Source organism: Lycorma delicatula, chromosome 6 (assembly GCF_047948215.1).
Source record: "Lycorma delicatula isolate Av1 chromosome 6, ASM4794821v1, whole genome shotgun sequence".
Taxonomy (NCBI): domain Eukaryota; kingdom Metazoa; phylum Arthropoda; class Insecta; order Hemiptera; family Fulgoridae; genus Lycorma; species Lycorma delicatula.
Window position 1 is genome coordinate 2899592 of NC_134460.1, and position 19091 is coordinate 2918682.

Consider the following 19091-nt stretch of genomic DNA (forward strand, 5'->3'; position numbering starts at 1 on the left):
ATACATGTCATTCTTGACGATCCCTTAGAGGTGAAAGTCCAGAGGTGTCAAATCAGGAGACCTAGGTGGGTACTCAACAGCATGTGTTCGACCCACCCACTGTCCCGGTAGAGTTTTATCGAGGTACAACCGGACATCTCAATGGTAGTGAGGTGGAGCTTCATCTTGTTCACGTAAAAAAGTTTATCACCGTACAGGTTTTGGATGGCAGGCAAAATCCTTGTCTTCGGTATCCTCGAAGAAGAAGGGAGCAATCAAACCATGCACTGATAGACCACACCACACAGCAACCCCTGGTGGTTCACTGCCCTGTCCACATGAGCATAAGGATTTTCAGGAACCTAGTAGACACAATTATGGTGGTTCACATTAAGTTCGAAATTGCACCTCATCAATCCACACAAACTTCCCTGCAGATTCCTCATCATTGCCAACCATGTGCTGAAACCATTCACAGTACTCCATCCTTTGATCTGGGTCGTCCTCATTTGTAGTGTGTAGCAGTGTTGGAATGTATACTTTGCACTCTTCAGAATGCGTCTTACACTTGATTGGCTCATCCCATTTTTCTGCACACTCCCTGGGCTCACTGATTTTTGCGGGACGTTTTCTTGCACACATCTTTAACAGTTCCATCAGCTTCAAATTTATCATGAATGTGGGGGCAATTGTTCGACGTGTTGGTGGCAGTGTTCAAAAATCTCTGCCACTGCATTTATACCTCGTGAATGTTCTTGTACTTCCAGTACCACTTCAGTACAGCCTTGCATTCAACAAACTATAAGCAAACCTCAGCCATTGTTGCTACTCAATTGTCTTCTGGTCTTCTGTTGCACTGGCTAATGTGACTGGCTTGTTCCACCACTAACCACTCATGCGTGTGTGGCATAAATTCTTTTGGTTTAGATATTATTACAAACAGTGAGTACATTTTTTTTGGACCCTTATTATTGTTCTTTTACTTACTTCTTTATAATATATTACTTGCTCAATATCCTCTGATGTGTGATAATTGTTAACAGTCAAAATGGGATCCAGCGTTATATTTTAATTGAATAAATTTCTTGTAACAGATTTTTAATGTTTTCTAAAATATATAATCTAAAATAGATAATATTTCTCCAGATTCTATTAAAAGTTAATATTAACTCTTAAAACTTTTAATTGGTACTCTTAAAAGCACATTTTTTTTGTCTCAAATGTTTTTATAGCAATTTTGTAATATATTTTGTTGGCTTTATTGATTGGCCCTTTTGGATCTGTACTAGATTCACGTTTGTATTTTTTCCTGAGATCTCATCAGTACTTTTGTAAAATTACCAAATTAGATCTAGCATTTCTATTATAACCTTTACGAGGTAGTTAAAATACCTATTTGCAGGTGCATGTGGTGCATTCTTGTAAATTTCTTCCGGCCTTTCACTTCATTTTTTTTAAATTCAATTCAAGTACATCTCTAGGTTGATAATTAACATTTTTCATAGTGTTTGTAGAGCACCTTTTTTTTTTCAAAAAAGTTAACATTGCTGTTGCCAAAATAAAATTCTGTTTTGCCCTCCTCACTAATCAATAAATAACTATGAACTGTAAACAGTTTTCAAATTATATAATTTGAGAACTGCTAGCACATTTTCATTGGAGCTTTTATTAAACTCATGTTCCATATTTGTAAAACAAAAAAGCATTTTCACCATTAATTTTTGAATGTGATCGGTCAGTAACAGCAATCAAATTATAAGTGTATAAAACTCCCTGCTATTGTAAGCAATCTGGTCAGGAATTTTTTTCGATTTTGAGAATTCTTTTAACAGCCATATTAAAATGTAAATACATTTTTTTAATATTACCACAATTACTTTATAATCCATTTTTATTAATATTTCGATTGCTCCATCCATCAGTTCACAAACAAGTATTACATGTATACTCATTTTGTCAACTTTTTTCATTTAATTCAATGCTTCAGTAACTAGTGGACTCATATCTGAAATTATATTCGGTATTAAAAATTCTTGAAAAATTAATAAATATTTACTTGGAATTTTGAAAAGAATGCATGAGTTCAGTGTACTGATTACTAATTTTTTTTTTTTTAATTTTATATTTATACCTTTGTTTGTTTATTTTAAAAAGCAGAGTTATCAGTTCTTATCACACCATATTTTTTGTTTACATTATTTGGATCAATGAATTTCTCATTAGAAATCTTTTCTAGTTTTTGTTTCAAGGAATTTTTGTTTTGGCAGTATACCATTAGATTACATTAGATTTTTTTTCTAGTTTCCATTTAATCATAAAATATTTATTGACCTTGCTTACCTTCATAAACTCAGATGCTCTGTGTAGCTTATGCATAGATGCTCTATCAAGGAAAAAAGAAACTTTATAATTATAATTTAAATTATTAAATAGTAATATTTAAAAGCTATATAAGCAAATACACTACTCTGTATGACAAATGAAAAAAACTGTCATTAATATTGTTTTAAGAGTTAATTTATTTACTATAAAGGTTATAAATAATTATAGATTATAAGGTTATAAATGTATTCTGTTCAAAATATAAATAAACAAATGGGAAAATGTTAAGGTAAATACATTAAGTATAAAAAATGACCACAAAGAAATTCAGGATTCAGAAGGTGCTATTGAAAATTATTAAGTAAGTTTTTTTGGTAATTAAAAAAGTCTGCAATTGTGGGTTGTTTCTGATGCATGACTTACACACACATCTTAATTTGAAATATTTATCATTTTATTTAAAAATTTTTCATTCAATGAAAAAAAATGAATTATATTTTAATTCAATGATTCTAACTAAGGCGTGCGTGCATACTGTAATTTGCACGGGTGTGGTAGTACTTAATGGATCTACTTATGTTAAATGACTCAATTACATGTAATTGATTATTCAGTGAGAGCCATTGTATTATTAATGGTTTGGGTAATATTTCATCTCAGTCAATTATAAGTTGCCATAATGATTGCCAATGATTGCTAGAGGATCATAGACCTGCTGTGATGGAAAGAATATTTCCTTTAATATAAATTTTAGAATTGTTAGAATGAACGGTTTGGAAATTTATTGTATCTGACTTGTTTCATAGAACTCCTAGAGTACGTATATTGTGTTCTTGATTAGATGTTATGGATGAATTTAGAAATAAGTTATAGATTTTACAATAAATAAATGATTAGATTTAGAAATACTACAATTGTTAGAATGCCATGTGTGAAGTGAAAAACCATACCGTTGTAATAATTTGGAGATATTGTTCTTTATTAATTGAATAACTTCATTTAGGTTATCTGAACTGGTAATGAGATCGACATAGAAGTAATTTTTAATAGCCTGAGAAGCTTGTGGAAAATTAATTTTATTTCTTGTTTTGGAAAATTACAGCGCAAAATCCCCTGGAACAGTATAAAAAATAAATCTTGTCGGACAACAGGTCCAACAAGTATAGTATCAAGAGATAAACCATTAGTGGTTTTAGATGAACCATTTAAGACAGCTCGAAGTTCGGTTGTTAAACTGGTTGATTTAAATACCGGATGATGGGGTGAATAACATATTTGATTTGTCTATTAACAAATCAACGGAGTTAAATAATGACATATGACCCAAGTCCAAATATTCTTTTATAAAAGTGGAATAATTGTGTCTAAGGTTGGAATCATTGTTTAGCCTTCTTTCCAGCTATAAAAATAGTTTCTTTGCATTTATGAAAGAATCACCTAGGCCTTATATTGTTGGGTTTACGTGGTAATGGTACAAGGTACAAATCTACCTTGATTGTTTTGAGTAGAATTGAGTTTGAGTTGAAAATGTATTTTATAAATAGAACTTTCATTATATGGTATCGGTATTAATCTCAATTTTCCAGAAGATCTCTAATGCAGTCAAAAGATTTGTAGAATCCTTTTGAGAAATAAAAGATGTAATGGTATTATTGTTCTTAGGGTTAGTAAGAAAACCACTGAGACTATGTCCCAATTTGTTTTCTTGGAGAAAATTTTCGAATAAATTTTGTAGGTAAAATAAAATTCAAATAAAATTGTGCTCCAATAAGGATGTCAATTTTACTTATTATATTAAATTCAGGATCTGCAAGAAACTGATGAGGCAAATTGAAATAAAAAATATCAAGGGTACATGTGTGTAGGCTATTTGTTATTTCTGTTAAAATGCACATTGTAATCTGAATGAAAAATTCATATATAAAGAATGCAGTGAAAATTCAACACTATATTCAGAATGAGAAAGTGTATTATTTATTTCTAAGATAGGAATATCACTTTTCATAAGTGGTAGTTCTAATCTTTGTGCAAATTCATAGTAAAAGCACTTGCTCTGGCACTTGACTGCCAGAGTCAAGCGAATATACTAAACATGTATGAGTATTACAATGTATATCATTGTTAATGCATAGTGCCGTTGATAAAATTATGTTTTTATTTGAATGCAATTTAAATGATGTGCGATTATGATTCTCAGAATTAGAATTAATATTTACATGAATAAGACTGTTGTGTTTTTGAGAAAAAAATCACGTATTAGTTTAGACATTTGTCAACTGTAAGTAAACAATTATGATGTTACAGAAAAATTTAAAGGTTTCTTACAACATTGTAAATTATGATTAGAATTACAAATTTGTTTATAATTAAATTTAAACAGCTAAGATGATAATAATAATAATAATTTAATTAAACAGCCAAAATTACTTGCTTCATATTGCTTATTAGCATTAATATTAAAACATTTATTAGATTTAGTTATATCGTAGTCCCTTGGAAATATGTCTTCAGATGTTGTGATGGAGATTGACTTATTTGCATTGATATTTTCAAGCATCTGTCTTCTGAATTCAAGGAATTTATGAAATTCTTTAAAGTGGGAAATCTTTAGTTGAAAAAGTCTCTCCTTCCATAATCTGGAGGTATTGTAGTCTACCTTTGATGTTAGTAATTGGACAACAATAAGTTCATATTTATTGACTGGATTATTAATCGCTTCAAGAGCAATGATATGAAGATATTTCATATAAGATTTTCACTTTATGGACTTCAGTTTTAAAATACAATCTGCATTATGAGATGCAATCAAATTATTGTTGAAACGCCTTTTTAGTAGATTAGTGCAATTGTATAATTGTCATTTGTAATTGGTAAATTTTTAATGATGGCTAACACTTCATCTTTCGATTTATGTAAATAATGAAGTTTTTGTAAACTGCACAAGTCATCTTCAACCTGTATGTGATCTATGTAAATAGCCTCATCTTCCATTTCAAGTTTCATTTGAATGGCATCATATTTGTCTTGCAACTCAATTAAGATTTCTTAATTTGATTCGTAGAAGGTGAACATCAATATTAAGTTTAGGAACATATTTTTCTGTAAAAGTACCAATTCCTGTTTTTTTTTGTCTTCAGTCATTTGACTGGTTTGATGCAGCTCTCCAAGATTCCCTATCTAGTGTTAGTCGTTAGTCGTTTCATTTATTTAATTCTTGTTATAGAGGATTTAATTGATCCTCTCTGTTTAATTAATTGTTCTCTATTCATTCTTAATAAAAATAAAAATGAAGTGAAAAATAAATAAATTACTTGATAATGAAGAAATAAGTTGTAGGCTGTATTTCAATTGGCAACCATGAAACTAATTGATCTGTCAAAGATTTTTTTAGACATAATCTGAATGGTGTGTAACTGAAGGCATGCCACGATAAATTAAATCTTCATGTTTCCTCGGTACAGAGGACCAAAGAAAATGTGCAAACATGTGCCGTATGCACTTTTCAGTATTTGACACATTTCCCACTGGATTCAGTAAATACTTTATTACCGTGTTAAATCTTATTTTATTACGCATAATTCATATAGATTTAGATACATTGATATATTTATATTATTTGTCACCTTTTCATATTATATTAGTGTTTTAAGTTACATTTATTAGAAATTGAAATAACCTTTTAATATATTTTAGTTTAACATCATTTTTATCTTTAAACTGATCACATTTAAAAACACAAGAAAGTACTTAACAGTAGCATTTTATAAGCAATATAATATGTTGAACTCAACTTGGACTGGCATAATTGTATAGTTTATATAAGAAAGAAGAAAGGATTTATATAGCTTGCTTATCATAAGAAAGGAGAATATGAAACTGAACAACTACAACAGCATTTTTTGGGTGGGGATGTGATTTTGCAAAAAAGATTTTTGCAAATATTCGTTATTTTTTAATTGTTAACAAATGTGCATAAGAAAAATATGACCTTAATTAGGCGAAATCTTGAGATAATAAAGGTGACCTTGCTGTAAAGCCTCACCCCATTGACCTTTTAAGTTGAAAATTTAATTGCATCAATGCCCCGTATATAGAAGTAATCTGATCACGTTTAGTAAAAATTGGTGTAGTAGTTCCGGAGATGTGAGGTGATTTAGAGGCCAACACAACACACATAAATACAAAAATTAATATCTGGAAAATTTTCATTCGCTTTTTGGATTTGTTAGGTGTCTTAAAGATTAAGATACAGTGAAAACCGCATATTACCAAACTGACTAATTACAATCCCAATTACTTTCCCTTCTAGTGCTATAGCACTATCTAGACGGGAAAGTAAAATTCATTAAAGATTAATTTTGTTTTTATAAAAGAATCTTTTAATAGTATTTTAAATAAATTGATGTGAAGATTTTTCAAATGGTTATATAAAAACAGTTCTGTAAACGTAATTCATGTACTGTGTATTAAAAGGATGTATTCCACACATTTGTAAAGGATGACTCATATTCCAGAGTTTTCTTTAGTGTGCCCTCTGTCTAATATGTAATGAAACATTTTGTTTTAAGTATATATTATTTTTAAGTATTTATTGATCCCGGTATGCCTTGAATGATCAGATATTGTTTGTTTTTATTGTTCTTTAGTATGAGAAGTTTATGTAAATTTAGTCACATTCATGTATGTAATTTATTATTACATTATATTAATTGTTAAGTAATAGTTACACAGATGGTCTAAAAGTTAATGCATCCTAAAAAAATACTGAATAAATCAATAAATAACAAAACTTGTAATTTATGTTTAAAAAATGTATTTTTTAAACTATTTTTAAAATTTAGGACAAAATTTTATAGTAATTTTTGGCTTTCATTTTTAGTCTTATATGTGCATATGTTTCATGTAATATATACAATTTCTATGATTGTCATAATTATTTTGAAATAAATGGTCATCAAAAAATTCTTATTTTCAACTGTTGTACATGTTATGGAAGTATGGCCTTCTTGTAGATAACGATCTTTATTACATGCAGGCTTTATATTGTATTGTTTAAAGACGGAGTGCAGATTTGTCCATCGCATAAAGGTGATGATTCTTGAAATGTGAATGGGTTTATTTGCTGTAAAGTTCAGTAACACTGAAATTAACATTATTTGATATTGTATAAATAATGGATTAAAATCAATCCATTTACCTTTATCTGGTTCTTCAAATTCTTGAAAACTACTATTAATGTAAGCATTGCCTTGTTCTTAATACTGTTATTTTAAAAATTCTGATATACAAAGATATATGTAGTGGCTTTCCAGGAGGCTGCAGCAGTTGATTTTTTATCTCATAAAACAGTTTAACCTTTACCATTAAGGGATGACCAGGGCATATGTTAGTTTCTACTCCATCATTTTTATGAAAGTGATTTAGCAAATGTTTTATACTTGATTTATTTGGTCCTTGATAAACATATTTCAAAACAGTTTTGTAATCTGCATGTAAGAAATTTTACACAAAAATGTTCTCGAATTAGAACTCATTTTATATCGCTACTTCACAAAATTAATATGGCCAAATGTTTTTACAACATGTGCAAAGTTAAGAAGAAATTCGGTTTTGTATTGTAATCAGCATGACAGTAATTTCCCTACATATTCTTGCTATTTGAAAATGCATTTTCAAATTGTGGATCACATGGTTCTTAGACCAGCTGAAATTATGTTCATGTGTTGAGTATTTTGTTGTATTTATAAGAGGAGCAAATTTAATGCACAGTCACTCATTCGCAAATAAAAGGAGATTGTCAAATGAAACACATATGATATAAAAGTACATTTTATTTACCACTAAAACTAATGTTTATTTCTCCATGAGTCACCTTTTACCAGTACGCATTTCTTCTAACGGTGAACCAATTTTCTCATTCTATCAGTAAAGAATGCTGGATGTCTTTCCTTGAAAACATACAATCACAATCTCACTGCATCCTTTATCATCTGGGGTGAAAGAAATACCTTTAATAGGATGGTAAGGAAAAAGTGAAAATCACAGGGTGCCAAATCTAGTGAGTATAGAGTGTATGGAATAGGTTCATATTTCAACTTGGTAAGAGCTTCTGCAATGTGTATGGTTGAGCATTATCATGTTGCAGTATTATCAGCTATTTAACCCACCGGGTTGATCTAGTGGTTAACGCGTCTTCCCAAATCAGCTGATTTGGAAGTCAAGAGTTACAGCGTTCAAGTCCTAGTAAAGCCAGTTATTTTTACATGGATTTGAATACTAGATCGTGGATACCGGTGTTCTTTGGTGGTTGGGTTTCAATTAACCACACATCTCAGGAATGGTCGAACTGAGAATGTACAAGACTACACTTCATTTACACTCATACATTTCATCCTCTGAAGAATTATCTAAACGGTAGTTACCGGAGGCTAAACAGTAAAGAAAGAAGTATTATCAGCTATACGGATCATTGAATATGATACACACATGTCTTCTAACGTGTAACATCTTTATATATCTCAGAATTTACAGTTGACCCAGCTCCCAGTAAAGATATACTTGTGTATGTAAATCCCAGAATATTAAGAGAATTTTTTTTGCAGAGGGTTATGAACTTTTTTTATTGTGTTGAACCATGGTGTTAATATTCTATGCTTGCTATTTTTTTTTCTGGGTCGCATTGATACACTCAAGCTACATCTTCCATCTCAATATTGAAAAGTAAGTTATCTCTTTCATTACTATAATATTTTAGAAGCTGTTCCCAATATTAATTTTTGTTATTTGTTCTTTTCTGTGAATTTGCATGGCACCCTTGTGAACAGATTTTACAGTATCTCAGTTCAGTAATAATTTGTCATACTTATTCTTTTGATATGCCTATCTGGGTGGCAATTCATTATGTGATGCAATGCAATGTAATAGCTATTTAATCAATTCATCCACCTACTTTTGGTCCTTCTCATCAGTAATAAAAACTGGTTGATCAGTGCTAGGTTCATTTTCAATAATTTGCTTTACCAACTTCTAATGTACAAAATTTTATCACCCACCTACTCAAATGTATTTCAGTCAACATAAACAGCTTTAAAACAAGATGCTGTCACTAGCATTCATTCCATCTACTATTAAAAATTCATTCACTGTACATTGTTTTAGACATTTTGACATAGCATGTGTGCTTAACAGTGGCAGCTAACAGAAAATGAGAAGGCATGGGTCAACAAGTTTTGCTCTTATTTGTAAATTTTATGTAAATTAAAAAAATATAAAATATTAAAATCATAACTAGTCGTCATTGTATAAAAGTGATTACGTATGTTATGTAATTGTCGTAGTTGTTAGGAATAGAAATAGTTGGAGGGAGGTAATCAGGTTAGGTAACTTGATAATTATTAATTATTTGTTTAAATAGAATATCATTTTCAAATTTGGTTTGCTCATTGATTAATTTATTGTTATAATAATATACATGAAGATTTTCGACAATGCTGTAAATTACAAATTTACAGAAGAATTATTTAAACAAAGGATAGATAAGCCAATGAATAGCTATTTAATGAGTTACATGATCTTCCAATAGAGAATATTCAGCTTATGTGTGATTATATATAATGTAAAAGTGTTGTTTTTGATTCAATAGCCAATTTCATTTGAAGTTTTCTCTTATTTTATAGCTGCAGTAATGGTGGATGGGAGTGTGAGGGTTGGGACTATAATTGGAACCCATAAAAGTAAAAGGTGCAAGTCAAAATGGAAAAAACCTAAATATTGTTTCTCTTTCTGCAATAAACAATTTATATTGCAACTAAAAATTTGAAGTATAGGAAAATTATCTAAAAACTAATTTTGTTCATAAATAAAAATTATTAACGAACTATCTGACAAGATAGCAAAGTTGCAAATTTTATGAAAGTTAGAAGTATGAAAAAATAGAGATCTAGGATTAGTGACAAGGCTACTAGTAACCAGTAAAAATGTAAGCCCAAGGCTTAAATTAAGAGGTTTTGATTAAAGCAACTAGGCTTTTGCTAAGGAAACTTTTGAGCAACTATGAAGAGAGGTTTGGTAAGAAAGATGGTGCTTCCGTCTTGTTCTATATTTGATAAGAGGGTAAGTCAATTATTATCTGCAATTAAGTTATATTTTAGTTTATGTTGGTAGTACTGTTGTGTTGCATAGATGACGCATGCGTGGTTTAATTGTTGTTATGTCTGTGCAGGTTTGATACTGCTAGGTGCTAGGTTAGTTCCATTATCCCTGCCATTAACCATGGCTGCTCCGCTTTCTGTTTGCACCAAAGAAGAACAACATTCAGTGATCCATTTTTTGTGGTCGGAAGGTGTATCAGGGCCTGAAATTCATCGAAGACTTTCGATACTGTATGGGAACAGTGTGTTGCCACACAAAGTGTCCACGAATGGATTGAAAAATTCAAAAATGGTCGCACAAATGTTACACACGACGAAGGAGCCGGACGACCATTTACCGCCACAAATGAGGAAAACATTGAGCATGCACGTGACATGGGTTTCTTAGAGAGACGAGTAACTATTGATGAAGTGGCACATCAATTTACAAATTAGTCAGGGTTCTTCCTATGAAATCATCCACAACAGACTTGGATTTAATGAAGTCTGCGCAAGATGGGTTCCAAAACAACTCACACAGTTACATAAACAAACGCACTTGGACATCTGCCAAAAATATTTTGAACGGTACATCTTAAACAGAATCATCGCTGGTGACGAAACATGGATCCATCATTGCGAGCCAGAGAGTAAACGACAGAGTATAGAATGGAAACATCCAAATTCGCCCTGCAAAAAAAGTTCAAGACCCAGCCATCCGCAGGAAAACTGATGCTTACGGTTTTTTGGGACTCACAAGGCCCAGTACTAGAACATTATGAGAAAAGGGGCACGTCAATTAATAGTGCATGTTACAGTGAGATACTTACTGCCAAGCTGAAGCCTGCAATTCAAAGCAAACATCGAGGACTGCTGTCGAAAGGTGTTACGTTGTCACACTACAATGCCTGTCCTAATACTGCTGCCCACACTGCTGAAACGCTCCAGAAACTTGACTTTGAAGTACTGGCTCATCGTCTGTATAGTACTGATCTTGCCCCTTCTAACTACCACTTGTTTGGTCCACTCAAAGCGAGCGGCATTAAGGAGCAGTCAATTTACCTCGGATGAAACAGTGAAAGAAGCGGTGCATTCCTGGCTTGCAGCTGAACCGTAAACCTTCTTTTATGAGGGCAACAGGAAACTTGTGCAACGATGGACCAAGTGCATTGAAATGCAAGGGGACTATATTGAAAAATGATGTACATGTAAGTTTCCTATTTGTATTGCAATAAAATTAATAACTACATTGCAGATAATAATTGACTTACCCTCGTATAAGCCTTCCTGTTGAACTAAAGAAAGCAGATGTTGAATTGCTGCGTCTACAATGAGCTTGGGAAACTGGAAAGAAACTCTTTTTCTTGGTATAGGGATTTTTTTTCAGAGGAGTTAGTGTTAGGCAATCGTGAAGAAATCCAAGACTGCTGAGAAGGTGGTATAGAACTATGAACTACACATTTAAGCAGCGATTGTTATTTATCTGTTCATTTTTCTTTAATTCTTTACAGCGGAAGAATTAAAATGTATTTTTCTGTTTTATTTTATAATGAACCTCAATAATAGTACTGGTGGTATTGGCAGAATTTAAAAAAAAAATTACTACAAAATTGTGATTCAGTGCAATGGAAACTTTCTTCATGTAAAAAATATAAAGTTATGCAATCATTTGGTGTACTTGTGCTTATAGTATTTTGGGATTTTCATAAGTGCTGCTGGGCTATTTCCAGAAGTGAGGTGTTACTGTTGAGTTCTGTATTTTTGGGCAGAACAATTTTCCAAGGCCTGCTGACATGATGATTGATTCCTCTTGATCACACAAAGCTGTAATCATGTAATACAAGGCTCCGTATAGTACTTTCGAGAGCATCACTTGAGACAAGTCCCTCTGCTTCAATGTACGAAGATCCCTGATTATCCATTATCCTGCTGATTGCAGCAGCTGCTTTTTGGCTTTTACTGACACTTCTATGTGTGTCTGGAACGTAAACAAAAATGTGATATGGGTGAAGTAACAGCCCCAACACTTACACAGCCTGTTGCATTGATGAACTGATAGACTAATTAGTGCATGTTGAGATTATATTGAAAAGTAAAAATAGTTTTAAGTATCTCCCTAGGAATTAAATAAATATGATATATTTACTAAATTTCCCTTGATAATCAGTTTCTATAGAACACTAAATGCTAATAAAAAAACATTCAGAGATAATGTATGCAGAATGATTACCATTTTTTTCTTAATAAGATTTACTTTTCCATTTTATTTTTTAAGTTTGTATACAGTTTCCTACCGAATAAATTATTGCATTTTAATTGGTACCTAATATAACTTAAAAATTATTATTGTCTTTTTATCTACAAAATATGAATTTATGGAACAAATTTTTAGAAGAATGTCTTTCAACTTGGATCACCTTATAATTAATAGGTATTATTTTAATAAATGTAGCATGTAATTTTGATAATTAAAATAACCAATCCATAAAAGAAATTAAATTAAAAAAATATATCCCCAGAAACAAGCTAATGGAAAAACAAAGGTTGATATTTTCTTTAAACAACCGGTGCAATTTTTATTTAAATGGAATGGAACGCAAGAATGGCAGGAATTTCAATATTTCTCCCTACAGATTGTAGAGCCTGAATAATGTCCCTTGCTGTTGTATCTTTCTATTATTGGGTGGGTTTTATGGGTTATTTAATGGAAGTTATAAATATGCACGGTAGTTAAGTTAAACATTTTATAGACACCATCTGGTCTCATACCCCATACAAGTGCTGGGACTTTCCTTTGTGGGCCTTCTCACTAAAGCCCTTTCCCCTCTACAACATAAGATGCCGGACCCAGAGTCCACCCTTACAGTATTATCACAGCTTCCTATGTGTCTTGTCTTGTCTTGTCTGCATTTCTGAGCCCCACACCTCAGACTTGTTGGGAACCTGTGGTTTCTTTTTTAACTTCAACATCTTGAGGCTGGGAACCTTCCCCAAGGGATACTTGAAGGTAGTTATTCACCCCTGAACATATTCTGCTGGCGTGGTTTGGATGATCTTAACCACCATTGTGGACGCCACAATCATTCGGTCTGAAGCATAATCCCAATCATAGTCTCTGGGGTAAGCATGCTGAATTTTCTCCTGTATGCTACCCTATGCTGCATGAACCGATTGCTTAAGAACATTGTGTGTTCTGCGATGTCCTCCTCCCTGCAGTTGTAATCCGCAGAGGGTCTTAACATTTGCATGCACAAGTGTGCCTTGAAACATCCGTGACCAGTAAGGAATGGTCAACTTGCACTATAGCTACTTGTGTTTCCAGCACACCCATCTCTACTGCTACCTGTGGACAAATGATGGCTCTGCATTCACCTTACCCACTTCCTCCTACACCTCTTCCAAATGAGGAGATCCTTGGACACAATTCCAGGAGCATCACCTGAGATGGTCCTATACCATAGCATACCTGAAGAAAGACAGCACTGAACACTGGCAAGAAGGTAACTTCTGCTAGGAAGACCAATAGTGGTTTTGATAAAAGACCCACAACGGTGTACCAAATACCACTTCAGTTGGAACACCACCAACAATGCAGCAAGCTACTAAGATCCCGCTGAAGGATCTACAAAAAAATTGTTGCCTGGTGCGGTATCTCTGGGCTCCCAAATCCCCACTACCATCAAGGTATGATGGTGGATGAAGTGCCTGAATAAACGCAGCACTTGCTTAAAATCGTAGGTACTAACAAAAAAAAAATTCGGGTATTTTTTGACAGTAATTTGCCCTCAAAGTTTTTATATATATAACAGTTTTTTTCTATGGCTACAATATTATTCAGTGGGATTTTTGTGGTCTCCGTTCCTGTGTGAGGATATTGAAATCCTAATGAAGAAACAAAATTGTTTAATACTGTGTCTGCAAAAAACTCACCTCTGTGCCTACTAGCTAGACAGTCCAACTACTTAGCAAGTTGCCCGTCACCAAAGTGATGTCGATGTAACTTTCTCCCAGTTCAGAAGAAAACATTGATTGTTTTTCTCCGTCGTTAATTAAGTAGAGATTTCTGGCTTCAATAAACTGTTGGAGACCAGCGTCTCTGGGGTCAGTGAGTAGTGAACCCAAAGCGGAGACTTGGCGTTAGCGTCCAGAGCAACCAGCAATCTGATGCCCGGGAGTTCATCCAGAATCCTACCCAACTTCACCACATCAATACTCCATCCAAGCTGAAAGTATCCCGACGCCAATACGACATCGAGCGTATCTCTCGTGATTCACACAACAGTGGATTCATCAAACCAATGAAGCATCCAGAAGACAAATCTCAGCCAGCCAACCACGATCGCGCAGAATGGCCGTCCCCCACGAGAATGAATAACGTTCACCCTATTCCTGACCGTGTACGATTCCTGGACCAAGAGGACCTCGAGATTATACTTCTCAAGGATCCTCATGGCTTCACTGGTGGCCGCTCGGGAATGATGTAGCTTTAACTGCTACAGGCCCAAGCGTTTGACTTTGTGGAGTCCAACCTCAAAGGCTTCCCCCAATTCAGGTGTCGCCATAAGCTGTATTCTTTACTGCTCTCGCCTGAGCAATCTCATACGCCTTACCCTGCTACCCCTGTCCCGGTGTCCAGCATCACTGCCTTTCACCAAGGTACAGGGGGGGCGCAGACCTGGCAGGGCAATTGGCTGCTCTGTACCCCGGAAGATCACAGTGACCACACATCTTCAACTGCGCTCTGCAGCGGAGAGAGGTGTGACCAAAGCCCTGATACTTGAAGCATTGGGGGCGGCTTCTACGTGGTCGACAGCCCTACATGAGGTCCACCCGAAAAACAGACATCCACCGGCCAGCAAGACCTGCTGGATCCTAAGCGAGGTCTCTAAAACACAATGACTCTTTAGGACTAACTTTTTCCCCAGCAGCCGAACCACCTTGGTTTTCCTAGGAGTTCCTTGACGGCCATATCCAAGGTAGGATTTTGACCGTGCACGGCCCTGAGGATTTCTACCCTTATCACATTTGGCATATCATATACCAATATCTACAGCTTCCGCTCGACCTTCTGCAGAACATCGGCCTCCGGCAGCTGCTTCGCCTGCCGCTCACTAACAACTTCCAAGATCACGCCATGGTCCTTTGTTTTCATGACTCGGGAGACTTTGATAACGCAGTATAAACGAGCGTTACTAAAATTCAGTGAAAGGTCCATGACTAAAAACAGTTACCTGAAACAAGCAAAAAAAGTTCAACATTCTGTCAGGTTTTACACGATTATGTATGCCCTCATGTGGTTGTTCATAAGATGGCTACAATCTGTGAATATTGAAATGAATTATTCTGCAATATCCCCCTATGATTGATCTGGAGCTCAAATCATTTGATTTATATGTGTTTGGGCATTAAAAGAAGGTGTAGAGGGTAGACAATCATGTTCCAATGAAGAAGTAATTGAAGCTGTTCAAGAGTTAACAGCCACAGAAATTTTTTCTGAAGGAATACAAAAGATGCACCTGTGTATTGAAAAGGAGGGAGACTATGTTGAAAAGTAGCAGTATAATTTACTTCTTTCATGTTACATTTTGAATAAATTATAATTTGAATTCTGCATATGAAATTCCTGTTTAAAAAAATCGTAAAACTTGATCTGGAATTTGACATCGAATCTTGCCATTAAATAATAGAGATGCCAGTTTTGTAATGAAGTAACAAACTACAAAAAAGTATTTAAAAATTAAAATGTAAGTTAGGAGAAATTTTAACCTAATATATGCTTGTATCAGTTTTAGTAATGATTGTTGAACAGTTACTTAGCAACTTCAATAACAATATTTTTAAACTGATGGTTAAAAATAATTCTTACAGTTGGGTTGAAATTTGTATGTCTAATATTAAAACCGCAATGTCCACATATTCAAAATTTGTTTATTCAATAAAAGCATTGGTGAGTATTTGTACTGATAAAAATTTGAGTATTACAAATCGTTGTTATAGTCATGCTGATTTACCTTGCCCAGGTACACCAAGCGGCTTGGTTTTAGGATTGCAAGTGTATGATAATGATTTTGCTGGACAACAAATGAAGTTTTTTCCTTCAGGTGCAAAATTCAATGACAAAATACAAGGAAGACTGATGGAAATTCTGAGGATTGGTGCATTACCCCCACCAAGACTTGGTGAAGTCAGAGTTATATATGGAGTAGATTTTATGTTTCCTGCTGTAGCTGTTTGTGGTGTTGGAAGTGAATGCCTAACCTACAATCCTAGTGAATGTATTGATGAAAGGAAAGAAGCAATAAGATTAGGAATCGGTGCTGGAGTTCGAGCTCTACAATTTCATTCATTTCGGACACTCTATATTGATTCTTGCAACCATGCAGAATCAGCTGCTGAAGGTGCTGCCCTAGCTGTTTGGTTATATCAAGAATTGCGTCATAGCTCACAGCAAAAATCCTTACCAAGATTAGAATTATATGACAACTGTGATTATTCTGGTTGGCGAATTGGGTTAGAAAAAGCTTCTGCTCAGAATCTTGCACGCCGGTTGCAAGAAACACCTCGCAATTTACTCACGCCAACTAATTTTGCTCAGACTGCAGTAGAAATCCTTTCTAAAGTTGGAATTTGTGTTGATGTTAAAATGAAAAATTGGGCCAGATTGAGAAATTTAAATGCATTTCTTACAGTGGCAAAAGGATCTTGTGAACCACCAGTTTTTTTAGAAACACTTTATGAAGGCTGTGATCCAGATATATGTCCAATAGTAATGATTGGAAAAGGCACTACATTTAATACCGGTGGATTATGTGTAAAAACATATAAAGATGCAGAACATATGAGAGGTGATATGTCAGGTGCAGCATGTATTGTAGCTACATTAAAAGCTGTTGCTGCACTACAACTACCTGTCAACATTCGAGCTTTAATTCCACTTTGTGAAAATTCACTTGGTGCTACATCATACAAGCCTGGTGATATATGTGCATCTCTGAATAATAAAACAATTCTTATTGAAGATACAGAGTGTGAAGGTATTTTAATGTTTGCTGATGCTCTAAATTATGCGGAAAATTTTAAACCAAAATTTATATTGGCTATAGGAACAATGACGCCGGATATGGAACGAGGTTTAGGATCTGCTGCAGTAGGTGTTTATTCCAACTCTGAATCGCTTTATGAAACTCTGCGAGTTGCAAGTATACATACAGGAGATCGAGTATGGAGATTACCCATGTGGAAATATTTTACTGAGTATGCAACAGATGTTTCAGTGTCTGATCTCACAAATCAAAAAGCACCAAAACACATTGGTGGTCCTTCAAAAATTGTTGGATTCTTAAGAGAATTTCTTCCTGATGATGTAGATTGGATTCATATTGATAATACTGGAGTAGCCATGACTTCAGGTGATGTATATACGTACCTTAGAGAAGGTATGTCAGGAAGACCAACAAGAACATTAATTGAATTTATTGCACAATTAGCATGTCAAATTGAAACTAAAACAAAATAAAATGATTTAATTGTACAAAAATGGCTTTTCTTTTGTTTTTATTTCTTATTGTTTAATGAAATGCATAACTATTATATAGTTTAATCAACTAGCATTCTCTCAATTTCTATTATTTGGAAAAAACGTTTTAAAATCCTTAAAATAATTTTATTGTCAGTTTTTGTTAAGTATAACCCTTTTTGGAGTAGTATCAGCTGTTCTGAAACAATAAATCAGTTGTTATTTAACAACTATTTAATATCAGTTGTTCTGAATTAATGATCTTGCCTCTATTAAATTGCTTATAATTCTACCAAATTTTAAAAGATATAATGAAAATATCCACTCCTCATGTGGTAACCTCATTAGGACTAATATAGAGAGAACTAATACTACCCCACAAATATTCTATTTGTTGCAAAAGAAAAACATTTTAGGTAATTAAATATTTTAGGTTGATTGTAAAGTATCATATCAATTTATTTCTTATCTTACCATAACACCACAAACTGATAATTTGTGGTGTCATGGTAAGATAAAAAGTTTTATTCCTAAATTGTGTCAAACCTAATCAATGATAAACCAAAATATAACATTACCATACCATCCAGGTTGTCTTTGTAACATGATAGCATATAATAAAACATTTATGGCTCAATTAAAATAATAGATTGTAAGAGAAATTGATTGTTGTGTAGATTCTCAAAAATTATTATGCTTTAATAACAGAATTTAAATAAAAAGGTAAAATGAATTCAATACATATTTATCAATAAGACAATTCATTGTTAGTAAACCATGTTTAAGTAATTTTATTACATTGTTTGTTTTATTTGTTAATCACCATTATAAATCCTTAACATATCTTCTTACTATTTATTGGTAAACTTTGCTAAGTATATTTTGTTTTGCCATAATTTATCTAATGCCTGTGTTTTGGTGGTTTATATTTCATGTTATATTAAATATATATATATATATACGAGGTGTGTTTAAAAAATAACAAGAATTTTTAAATTTCGCAGATTTTATTAGTTCGTTTTTCGTTGTTGTATTGGTAAACATGTCTGAAAAATATCTGTACATTTTTAGCCATATTGAATGTTTAGTCTGTTTTCAGCTGTCAAAAGGACAACACGTGTTTTGGTACGATTGGCAATTTTTTA

At 33.3% G+C, this 19091-nt stretch overlaps 1 protein-coding gene across 1 annotated transcript; it reads left to right on the top strand.

Annotated features, from left to right (window-relative positions):
- Nucleotides 1-16224: 16224 nt before the first annotated feature.
- LOC142326533 (cytosol aminopeptidase-like) lies at nucleotides 16225-17946 on the top strand. Its single transcript, XM_075369110.1, has one exon. The coding sequence runs from the start codon at nucleotides 16225-16227 to the stop codon at nucleotides 17944-17946; it is 1722 nt and encodes a 573-aa protein (XP_075225225.1).
- The last annotated feature ends 1145 nt before the right edge of the window (nucleotides 17947-19091 follow it).